This window comes from Phyllobates terribilis, unplaced genomic scaffold, assembly GCF_046119375.1.
Source record: "Phyllobates terribilis strain yellow unplaced genomic scaffold, ASM4611937v1 Scaffold_3__8_contigs__length_932513732, whole genome shotgun sequence".
In the NCBI taxonomy this organism is placed as follows: domain Eukaryota; kingdom Metazoa; phylum Chordata; class Amphibia; order Anura; family Dendrobatidae; genus Phyllobates; species Phyllobates terribilis.
Window position 1 is genome coordinate 71,319,680 of NW_027362763.1, and position 12,651 is coordinate 71,332,330.

Here is a 12,651-nt window from a genome sequence, read left to right on the forward strand (position 1 = left end):
ACTCATGCATGGCCACTTCTTTACTTTATCTACCTGGATGATCTCTTTATGGAAAGTTACAGGAGGCTTATAAGGCCATGCAATGCTCCTCTGGGAAATTAAATATGCAAATTGCCTCTTTAAAGAGGAAGAGGACTTGAACTTTGGTGCCAACCATTGGAAGTAGCAATCATAAAAGTCAATATCTACCCTTAAATGAGCCTTGCCACATGACCTTGGATAAAAGCCAAACCAGAATGTTAATTTACAGACACGGGTTTTGGGGTGTTTCCCCTTTTTCAGTGCAAAGCATGAGGTGGATTTGCCAGATGTCTAAGGGTTAAAGTTTCTCATTTTGACATGCTAGACATGCCATGGTAAGGAGGCTTAAAAAGCCATGCGATGTCCATCTGGGAAACTAAATATGTAAATTATCTTTTCACCTCATTAACCCCTTAATGACTGGAGCACTTTTTGTTTTCGCGTTTTCGTTTTTTGCTCCCCTTGTTCCCAGAGCCATATCTTTTTTTTTCTGTCAACAATATCACTGGGTTTTACTATATTGTGTACTGGAAAGCAGGAAAAAAAAATTCCAAGTGTAAAATGTAAAATTGCAAAAAAAGTGCAATTCCACAGTTGTTTATTTGTTTTTGTTTTTTTACCAAGTTCAATGAATGCTAAAACTGACCTGCCATCATTATTCTCCAGGTCATTACGAGTTTGTAGACACCAAACTTGTATAGGTTCTTTTTATTTAAGTGGTGAAAGAAAAATCCAAAATTTGATAAAAGAAAATTTCTGAGACCTGTCACGTCTCCATTTTTTGTGATCTGGGGCTGCGTGAGGGCTTATTTTTTGAGCGCCGAGCTGTGTTTTTATTGATACCATATTGGGGTAGATCTGATGTTTTGATAGCCCGTTATTGCATTTTATTGCAATGTTGCGTGGATCAAAAAAAATTAATTCTGGCGTTTAGAATGGTAAACGGCGTAATGAGAAAAAAACAATCAAATTAATTCTTTTTTTATATTGATAGATCGGGCGATTCTGAACATGGCAATAGCAAATATGTGTATGTGTGTTTTTTTATTGTTTTGGGTGAAAGAAGGGTGATTTAGCCATTTATTTTTTTTTATTTTTTTAATATTTTTAAAAACATTTTTTTTTTTACTTTTTCCTTGCTTCAATAGTCTCATGGGAGACTAGATGCAGACTAAAAGCAGCACTTGCCTGACTGGCTCTGCTACATACAGGTGATGAGCAGATCGCCTCTATGTAGCAGATTTGCTCACTTGCTATGAGCACTGTCCACTGGGCTGCGCTCATAGCAATCTGGACATGACAACTAGTGATGAGCGAATGTGTTCGCCACTACTCGGTACTTCCCCGAGCATCATGGTGCTCGACAAGCTCGGTGAGTATTTCCTGGTTGCTCGGCCGGGAACTCGGGTCCCCTCCCTGCATGTTTGGCGCTCTTTAGAGAGCCAATGAACATGCAGGGATTGCCTCCCATGCACTGTAATGCCGTAGCCATGTTGGTTATGGCATTACAGTGATTGGCTGGCCGCACAGCGTCATCAGGTCTATATCAGACCTGGTGCTGCCATGCTCCTCACAGTCACTCCGGATCAAACAGTGTAGGGAGAGATGCTGCTGCGTCAGAGAAAGATTTGCTTGTGTACTAGGTAATGTAGGGTGAAAAACCGTACATTACTCATATCCATCTTAACAAACAGTCATTTTGAGGACTAACTAATCCATCTGCAGAGATATCAGGCAGGCAGTGTATATAGGCAGGCAGGCAGGGTATATAGCAAACTGCAGTACATATAGCACAAGAGGCTCCATTCCAGTTCAGTCTGCAGCTGCTGTAAGATATTTCTAGAAATAGGCCCAGGTCTCAGGGGCCAGGAATAATTTTTTTTGCATCTTAATTAGAGATGAGTGGTGTTCGACTAGAACTGTTCGCCAATCTCAAATTCAAGCTGTTTTGGGCGGTGTTCGAGTTGTTCGACGAACCCAAACAATTTGCAAAAAATTCGGCTGTTCGAGGTTATGTTCGATAACTGTTCGTGCACCAAAAGCGTGTCCTGCATGTCTGGCGCTATTTAGAGCACCAATCATGCAGGGATTGTCTGGCACTCACTGTAATGCCACAGCCATGGTGGTTGTGGCATTACAGTGATTGCCCAAATCGATGGGAACAGTGCTCACAGTGAAACATGAAAAGCCGGCAATTCAGCAGCGGCATACACCGGTACCCGACAAATTAGAACAGAAAGAATAGAGAATCACACATAGATTAGATAGATAGAAACATGTCAGTCACATATATATGAAGTACAGTGACAGTGTTGCTTACTGTACTTGTCATTTAGTGTAAAGGATTCATTAAAAAAAAATTAGTGTTTTCATGCACCATCTCTTTAAAAAAGCCGGCCGGCATTTCAGCAGCGGTACCCGACAATTTAGAATAGAAGGAATAGAGAATCACACATAGATTAGATAGATAGAAACATGTCAGTCACAAAAATATGAAGTACAGTGACAGTGTTGATTACTGTACTTGTCATTTAGTGTTAAAATAAAGGATTTATTAAAAAAAAAATTGCCGTGGGGTTCCCCGTAATTTTAGGCTCTAGCGGAGGTTAAGCTGACGGCTGGGGCAGATGTTTGAAGCCTGGGAAGGAGGTAATACCCACGGAGCTTCCCAGGCTACTAATATCAGCCCCCAGCTGAATACCTAGCCTTTACTAGCTATTAAAATGGGGGACCCCCACAAAAAAATGACGTGGGGTCCCCCCTATTTTAATAGCTAGCAAAGGCTAGGCAGACAGCTGGGGGCTGATATTAATAGCCCAGGAAGGGTGCCATGAATATTGGCCCCCTCCCAGGCTAGAAACACCAGCCGTCAGCCGCCCCAGAAATGGCGCATCCACAGGATGCGCCAATTCTGGCACTTAGCCTCGCTCTTCCCACTGCCCTGTAGCGGTGGCAGTGGGGTAATAGGGTTGGGGTTGATGTCAGCTTATAATGCCAGCTGACATCAAGCCCAGGTTAGTAATGGAGAGGCGTCTATAAGACACCCCCATTACTAACCCCATAGTCAAAGTTACAAGAAAACACAAACACCCAGAATAAAGTCCTTTAATTGAAATAAAGACACAATTCTTTATTGTTCTAAATTAAACCATACTTACCATCACGCCCATTCCAGCTGAAGCCAACGATCTCCTGCAATAAAATTAAAATAATAAAGCAACATCATCCTTACCTTTCCATGGTTCCCAGGACAGCATCAGCTCTGCTACATCGAGATGACAGGCTGGACCGTAGCAGAACGCTGCCATCCAGCTTGCCATGCCGCAGACACTGAGAAGCACAGGCATGCTTGCGCTCCTCAGTGTCTCGCTGTGACGGCATCCAGATGAGCTGAGGTCATGTCCAATGAACTCAGCTCACCTCATGTACGTCACTGACAGCGTGGGAAAATTCTCCTGCACTCAGCGCTTCAGTGTGAGAATTCTCCCACGCTGTCAGTGACGTGCATGAGTTGAGCTCATGTCCAATGAACTCAGCTCACTTCATGCACGTCACTGACAGCGTGGGAAAATTCTCCTGCACTCAGCGCTTCAGTGTGAGAATTCTCCCACGCTGTCAGTGACGTGCATGAGTTGAGCTCATGTCCAATGAACTCAGCTCACTTCATGCACGTCACTGACAGCGTGGGAAAATTCTCCTGCACTCAGCGCTTCAACGTGAGAATTTTCCCACACTGTCAGTGACGTGCATGAGGTGAGTTCATGTCCAATGAACTCAGCTCACCTCATGCACGTCACTGACAGCGTGGGAGAATTCTCACGCTGAAGCGCTGAGTGCAGGAGAATTTTCCCACGCTGTCAGTGACGTGCATGAGGTGAGCCGAGTTCATTGGACATGAACTCGGCTCATCTGGATGCCGTCACAGCGAGACACTGAGGAGCACAAGCATGCCTGCGCTTCTCAGTGTCTGCGGGATGACAGGCTGGATGGCAGCGTTCTGCTGCGGTCCAGCCTGTCATCTCGATGTAGCAGAACTGAAGCTGTCGTGGGAACCATGGAAAGGTAAGGATGATGTTGCTTTATTATTTTTATTTTATTGCAGGAGATCGTTGGCTTCAGCTGGAATGGGCGTGATGGTGAGTATGGTTTAATTTAGAACAATAAAGAATTGTGTGTTTATTTCAATTAAAGGACTTTTTTCTGGGTGTTGTGCTTTTTTTAAATACTTTACTAGAAATTCATGGTGGTCATGTCTAATATTGGCGTGACCCCATGAATTTCGGGCTTAGGGCCAGCTGATGATGCCAAGCTGGCCCTAACCCCTTTTTTACCCAGTGAGCCACCGCACCAGGGCCCTGGATGAGTTGGGTACAGCGCCAGAAGATGGCGCTTCTATGAACGCGCCATTTTCCGGGGTGACTGCGGACTGAAATTTGCAGCGGGGGGGGGGGCCCAGAAAGCTTGGGCCTCCCTGCGCTGCGGATTCCAGCCCCCAGCTGCCTAGTTGTACCTGGCTGGACACAAAAATAGGGCGAAGCCCCACATTTTTTTTTTTAAATTATTTCATGAAATTCATGAAATAATTAAAAAAAAAAAGGACTTCCCTATATTGTTGTGTCCGGCCAGGTACAAATAGGCAGCTGGTGGTTGGGGGCAACCCGTTCCTTCCTGCTGTACCTGGCTGGACACAAATATAGTGCGAAGCCCCACGTGAAGCCCCATGCTGAGGGAGTACCTTGCCAACCGTACCAACATCCTCTGTGATTCCGCTGTGCCTTATAATTATTGGGTATCCAAGCTGGATATGTGGAATGAACTGGCTCTCTATGCCTTGGAGGTCCTGGCCTGCCCTGCCACCAGCTTTTTATCAGAGTGGGTTTTTAGTGCCGCTGGTGGAATTATAACTGATAAGCACATCAGCCTGTCAACTGAAAATGCTGACAGGCTGACTCTTATAAAAATGAACAAGGGCTGGATTGGGCCAGACTTCTCAACACCACCGAATGATAGCAGTGTAACAAACTCCAATCCAGTGTCTTTTCTTGGGAGGTATATTCCTATGCACCTTTTCACACCCACACATGGGTATACGCTTGCTTATTTTGGCTATTTGCTCTTTTCCTCCTCCCTCTCCTCATCCTCCACTAAATGTTTGTCAGCCATACACTTAGTTCATGGGCATTACAAGTATAGGAGGCCAGCTCCTTTCTAATGGGAACATTTTTTTATGGGGCCCTCCTCCACGTCTCTTCCAAGGGGCATTGAAGTGCCTCCAAATTTTTGGCAGACCTTGCATTCTCTGCATAGGCCAACACTATGGGAGACCCTCTCCTTTCTAATGGGAATTAGTCGTTACTGTGGCCCTGCTCTGTGTGTCTTTAAATAATTAGTGGGGTTTTTCCTAAAATTGTCAGCTGTTGGACTCACTGCATACCCTATAACTGTATAGCAGACCCTCTCCTTTCTAATGGGAACATGTCGTACCTTGTTACTGTGGCCCTGCTCTATGTGTCTTTAAATTCTTAGTGGGGTTTTTCCCAAATTTTGCCAGCCCTTGCAGTCACAGCATGGGCATCACCACTATAGGAGACCCGCTCCTTTCTAATGGGAACATTTTTTTTACTGAGACCCTCCCCTATGTCTCTTCAAAGGGGTATTGGGTTGGGTCCAAATTTTTGTCAGACCTTGCAGTCACTGGATACGCAATAACAGTATAGGAGACCCACTTGTTAATAATGGGAAAAAACAAAGAACAGCTGGCTGATGGCTCTCTAACAATAGCTAGGGCCGACTGCTGGCCTTTTAAGAATAGTAAGGGCCGTCTGATGTCCCTATAAAAATAGGCTATGTGACTTTCAGAGTCCCTCCATCGTAAATAAAACAGCATGTGTCTGAAGATGTGTCACACACCACATTGCCAGATAAGGTTGTAAAATGTTAAAATGACATTTCCTGGTGAATGCATTTGTCTTAAAAAAAAACGTTAAAAAAACAAAACAATAGGATCTTTCTTTAGTATAAAAAACAGCGTCACAAATTTAACAACAATGTAATCACATTGTTCAGCTCATGCACCTCCTCCTCCATCTCCGAAATGATCACATCAGTCACAAGCTGACAGCACTGCAGCACTGCCTTGGCCAAGCGCAACAGGCTGTGCTGAAGATAACATGCTTAATGCTTAAATGACAAACCGCCCAGCGCTGCAGAGTTGTTGAGAGCTGTAATACAGCAGCCTGATCTGTGGCTCTCACCACTGAACAAACAGCCAGGCATGGTCTTGTGTGACAATGGGCGGAACCTGGTGATGGAAAAATGACAGCCGGGGTAGATACGGTTTCCCTCTATGCCAGTCCTTTCACCGAGTTAAAGAATATGGCTGTGGTGAAATACAACTTCCACTGAGAAGCTGTTTCAGATTAAAAAACATTGTGCCCACCAGAGGATTTGATTCTGAGGGCTAACCTTTCTCCCCCACTCAAGAGACCCATAGCAGCTGCAAAGTTAGCGCTATCATGAACGCTCCTGAGGTAGAAGCCAAGGCACACCACAGGATTCTCTGGTGGGACCGTCCAACCCTGCCGAGAAGCACTCCTGGCTAAGAAAAGTGTGTGGGAAGGTTCCCAGACACTCTATGGCTGCTTTTTTACTGAGGAGGAAACACACGCAAACACGGGGAAAACATACAAAGTCCTTGTAGATGTTGTCCTTGCTGGGATTTGAACCCAGGTTCCCAGCGCTGCAAGTCTTCAGTGCTAACCACTGATCTAATGTGCTGCCATTCACCCTCTAATATCTAACAGGCTGGAGAAACTTGCACCTACTGCCACTCTATCTTCAGCTTCTTTGTGAGAAAATGTATTTGGGCAGCCACTCAGTCTACCAAACAAAATTCGTGAGAAGGAAATTGGGGATGGCTTCACTACTGGTACTGAGGGCAGTGCTAATACCATGGCGTCGTACCATAGTTTGCTCAATATATTCCAGGCTGGTAGGAGGCAAGCAAATTCCCACAGAAAAGTACCAGCAGTAATGTTCAGGGACCCCCGTTTGTAGAAGATGGAGACAACACCGGGAGAAATAGTGATGGCTGGGGACCGAATATGGACACAAGGCATGAGGTATGTGGTTGTGAAAAGCTTCCGCCTCCACGAGCCTAAAAGGTCACATTTAAAGTGAAAGCAGCTTTACAGGACTTCCTGTGAGAAATGACACACAGGGTAGATAGGGTTTCCCTCTATGCCAGTCATTTCACCGAGCTAAATACAACTGTCAGCAAAAAAAGTTGTGGACTGGCTCTGTACTGTCCCTGGCCACATTCATCTGTCCACATGTTTGTGCTTAGGCGGTCCTTCCCAGTAATTGCACTGGGGAGGGCACGGTTAATGTTGTGGGACCCGTGCTTGTGGAAGCGGAGGCGATACCGGGAAATATAGTGGCAGCTGGGGACCGAGTATGGACACCCGCCGGCATGATGTTATGAAAAGCTTCTGCCTCCACGAGCCTAAAAGGCCACATTTCAAGTGCAAGAAGCTGTCAAAAATTTGCAGTATAGTATTGCAGCCTGTGAGTGTGTGGGAGGCTGCCTGCATACTTACGCTTGCATTCCAAGGAATGGGGTAGGGACAACTGAACGCTGCAGTGTGACAAGGACGTGGACAGTGATTGTTGCAAGTGTGCAATGACAGGTTCATGGCGGGAGGCATCTTCGCATGTGCCAAGGATCACTTATGATGGGCACACTTTTAGGCAGTAAACTGGGAGTCAGAAATGATTCCAGAGGTCTTCCCCATGACTTTTCAGCACTGTATGCATGTGTCTGATGATGTGTCACACACCACATGGCCAGATAAGGTTGTAAAATGTTAAATTGACATTTCCTGGTTAATGCATTTGTCTTGGTTGAAAGCAATGCAAAAGTGCAAAAACGCATCAAAAACGCTACGTGTGAACACAGCCCAAGGTGTGGAGGAGTATTTTATGTTTTTGGTTATTTATTTTGTTTTATATACATTGTAGATGTCATGGAAAGGATGTTCGTTAATATATTTCCCAGGAAAATCCATTTTGGTATGTTTTATTGTGAGTCTGTAAAAGTGGTGTAATACCTCTGACAACATTGTTGACAGCAGTGACCTGGGAGTCAGAAATGCTTCCAGGGGTCTTCCCCATGCTGTCCCCATGTCATTTGAGCACTGTTCCCATCGATTTGGGCAATTTTTAGACCCTCTGCAGACCACTGGGGGAGCCGCCTGAAAAATGCTCGAGTTTCCCATAGACTTACATTGCTCAGGTCGAGCACCCGAGTATTCCAATTTGCTTGACCCGAGCAACGAGTACCCGAGCATTTTAGTGCTCGCTCATCACTAATGACAATGACAGGGGTCTCCAGCAGACCCCGTATTGTCATGCCAACCCATCTGTGACCCGCGATCATGTGACGGGGTCTCCGATGGGCGGGATAACTAATGACCTTCCGGCGCGGCGCTGTTAGATGCCGCTGTCAGAGATTGACAGCAACATTTAACTAGTTAACAGCATTGGGTGGATCGCGATTCCATCCGTGGCTGTTGCGGTCACATGTCAGCTGTATAGTCAGCTGACATATGCCTTGTTTAGTGCGGGCTCAGTACCGGAACCCATTCTTTACTGGCGTTACCAGTGCTGCTCTTGCTCCAACTTTAAATGACCCCTCTGAAGCTCAATTTAAACTAAGTTCCCACAGGTCAATGACGTGCAATTTTTTTAGATTTTTTTTGTTTAAACAAATGCAGAGGGATATCCCAAAAGAAGGAAAAGTATAAAACAAAGGCTTCTAGTTCTTCTCTTTTTTGTATCCTCCAGACATTTCAGCAATGATATTGTGTAACTGTCCAAAGGGCTTTCATTTAGCCCCCCAAAAATATTCTATCCCTCAAAACATATACTGCTAGGGTCATCAGTATAACATACCTTTAAAAGAAGCAAACACATCAGTCAAGTGGACACATTCATCAGTAATTTTTTCTTCGATCGTACTTCTTCCCATGCCGTAATCACGCATAGTGCTGATTGTAAATCTTCTCATTGCCTTCCAGTTGTTACCATGAGAAAAGAGGATCCCTGAGACATGTAAAATAACAATGTCTGAGGTGAAAGTATACTTAATATTTCATTTTATTTCATATATTGAATATTTTTGTAAATGTAGGAAATACAACTTTAGTGTTAGTTCACTTACCAGATTTATAAAATATGGTTGATTTCTTTCAAAAACATTGTCATGTTTGTCCATTGGTTGTGCCTTGTATTACAACTTATTCCTATTCATTTACATAGATCTGAGCTGCAATACCAAACATCGCCTATGGACAGTTGTGGCGCTATTTCTAGGCGGAAGTCCGCAAATTTTTTGTATCTAGTACAACCCATTTTAATAAATATCAAATTCTGCTTATTGTTTCCAACAAAAATAACTGTTTGGGTAAGACAGACATTTCATACCAGGACTCATTGGTGCTTTTTCTGATTCCTATCTTCCACTGCTGCTCATTTACGATTCTGTGTGATGTTATAATGAGCACCCTCAATACCCACAGGCCATCAGAAATCTATACTATCATGTATGTAAACCGTCACATCACATACATGTTTCTAAAATGTAAGGGTGAAAATTAGAACAGAGCACTAGGTTGCATAATGTAATTACAATTATTAAATAGGACAGAAATATGTCATCCATGCTGCAACCTGCTCACCGGATATATAAAGAGAAAATCGTCAGAGCATACTAACTAGGAGGTGCCGAAGCAAAAAGAACAACGATCACATAGCCCATTATGATGAAAAAAACTTTATTGAAAACTATTTGCACAGAAAATTTGGGTAGCCACACATGGACACATTTGGCATAAACATCTCCAGACAGAATATTTCAAAATCATTTTTATTTTTAGAAAACTGTTGATCTTGTATCACACAACTTGTGATCGGGTGAGTCAAAAGAAAAGGTTAAGAAGGACTCATCTATATAGTGGGTTGTGTTTGTCAGTAGACGGATATAAGATTTCAGTGGTTACTGATAAATTGGTGACTGTGGTATCAGGACACCTCTATTGTACTGTGGTGGCATTTTCAAGTACAACAGCTACACAGCAGACAGTGCAACACATGCAAACCGAGAACTGCGGAAGGTCAGGAGATCAGGCATTGTAGCACACAATATTTAGTAATGGGCCAGTGTTAGTAGCCCTAGGTTCCTTTAAAGAGGATGTCAAACTATTTTTTTTTATTTCAAATATGGGTTCATGGTGTTCTGAAATTAAAAGAAAATCTTCCCATACTTGACCCTATTGACTACGGAAAATCCCCATATGGACCAATGGTAGTTTATGCAACTGTTTTTGACAGCTCATATTATATGACTGAAAAATACAATGTATAAATCACTGTAACAATAGGTGACAGACAAAAAAAACACAGCAACAGTCATAATATAGTATTAGATTAGTGATGTATATTCTGAGGTCAAAAAGACTACATTTATAGCCTTGACCTATTATCTATTCTCTGATTATGGGTGAAATGTACATCATGGAATAGGGCACTACAATGACACCTCAGTAAAACCAAGTGCAGAGTTCTTGGCTAAATTCGATAATATAATGAATAAATTGCACAAAGTCTACCATAAATATAAGATCAACAACTTCCAATGGGTTAATCAGTCACTCCATAAACCATAAGTGACAAAAGGTCCAATTAAAACTGTTGCAACCACACATGGGTGAGGATATTGGCCATCCCAAAGTAGCTGGCATGGCATGGAGACATGACAGTCCATTACACAACACAAAATTACATATTGACCTTCCACACCATCTTCTTTAACATCAGGCAAATATTCTTAATCCTTTATCTCTAGTAGCACCCAAGCGGAGCATTGTAGTTGGCACTGTTATTAGGGCACGTTGGCATTTACTGCTGATATGGTGGCATTGTGATTTGCACTGTTATGGAGGCAGTTTAGGTGGCTTTCTATTGGAAACACTATGCTAGATAATTTTATCCTGTTGCATTGTATAAACACGAGGCAGCAAGTGAAAATTTTGCCATGGTTAGAAGTATTGTAAAATAGGTAAAGGGTAAATTACCACTCTTGTAGTTAGTATTTGACATTAGTTCTCTGAATAATTTAGAAATCCTGAAACAGAAATGTTGTGTCATCATCTTTTTTACATTTAACTTCACAGTTAAAGGACATGTAAGTTAATGATTCTTAGACAGATTAGATAACGGGAAAGAGAAAGATCTAAAGAGCGAAAGAATTATGTAGGGACAGAATGTACAATATGCATTTACTAGTAGTGAGAACTGATTCTCATACTGCATATAGGCCTTCCAAATATACTGCATTTATCATTGGTGAATAGTCAAGTGTGTATTGCCTAGTGCAGTGTCTGCGGAGGCGTGACATGGGGCACGGATGCAAAGATAACCAATAGGGAACCCCTGTGTCATGCTCTGCCCCCGCAGTTCTATACTAGGCAGAAGACAGTGTATTAGTTTTGACTCTTTCTTCATAAAATATATTATTTAGTTAACCATATATAGAATATTGGACAGAAGAACTATGAATGTTATTCCACAATCAGGTAGCACTGAGACTTCAGTTCAGACCAATCAGACCATAACTATAGACGTAGCAGGAATATAGCTATGCCAGTACAAAGGCAGCAGTTGCATCATCTATTTGCTAGTGCGGGAGGGGGCCAAAAGCCACTTCTGAAATAATAGAAGACAGTGTAATTATAAGTTTCCATTGGTAATTGAGGGTTGGGTATGTTACATATTTGCACTCAGCCTCAGAAACTACCAGTTACAGCTTTGTGTGGTGCATAGGTTTTAATCACGCCTGTTCTTGTGGTCTGATGGAATATAAGAAGTTCCATATGAGGTTACCAGTTATGATGAGAGAATCTGTCGAGATTTGGGTAGTTTGTTGGAAATTTGGGCAAGAAACTAAATTTGCATCAAATTTTTCTATGCCAATCGAATGTGCTTTACTTATTACATTCTACAGTCTCTACAGACAACAAAGCAAAGTAAACATAGGGTGGAAAACAACATGTTCCAATCTGTCTGTTCTCCTGTCCTGCCTGTACAGCTCCCCATCCCGTCCCTATCCTCCAGTGTGTGATGTCTTCTTTCAATTTTACTCTGTACTAGGGATGTCAATGCTTAGTAGACTTCTGACATCAGGATGTGCTTTGCTCAGGGCAATGACTAAGCATTGACCAACTCATGTCATCACGTCTGTAACGGGTCTGGGAGGTGGAACCTCTGAGCAATTAGACAAAGGGGCAGTCCTTGTAAGGAAGCGGGTGGCTCCCAGGGAAGGCGGGCAGGTAATCACGGCTAGTGACGGGGACAGTCTCTGGGTAGAAGGGCAGGAGGTCACGGCAGGCAACGGGGACAGTCTCTGAGTAGAAGGGCAGGAGGTCACAGCAAGTAACGGGGACAGTCTCTGGACAGGCGGGTGGTCACAGCAAGTGACGGCTAAGCCTCCAGGTAGGCTAGCAGGCATGTAGCAGATGAGTGCTCCCAGGTGAGCAGGCAAGAGTCTCTGGACAGGCAGGTGGTCACGGTATG

The 12,651-nt window shown here is 43.4% G+C and overlaps 1 protein-coding gene across 1 annotated transcript in view; it reads right to left on the reverse strand.

Moving 5' to 3' along the window:
* The window catches only part of LOC141258845 (cytochrome P450 2K1-like), a 58,171-nt gene that overhangs the window by 38,044 nt on the left and 7,476 nt on the right, over positions 1–12,651 (reverse strand). Inside the window, exon 3 of the mRNA XM_073674017.1 lies at positions 8,974–9,123. Coding sequence (XP_073530118.1) covers positions 8,974–9,123 — 150 coding nt within the window. The remainder of the gene's footprint in view (positions 1–8,973; positions 9,124–12,651) is intronic.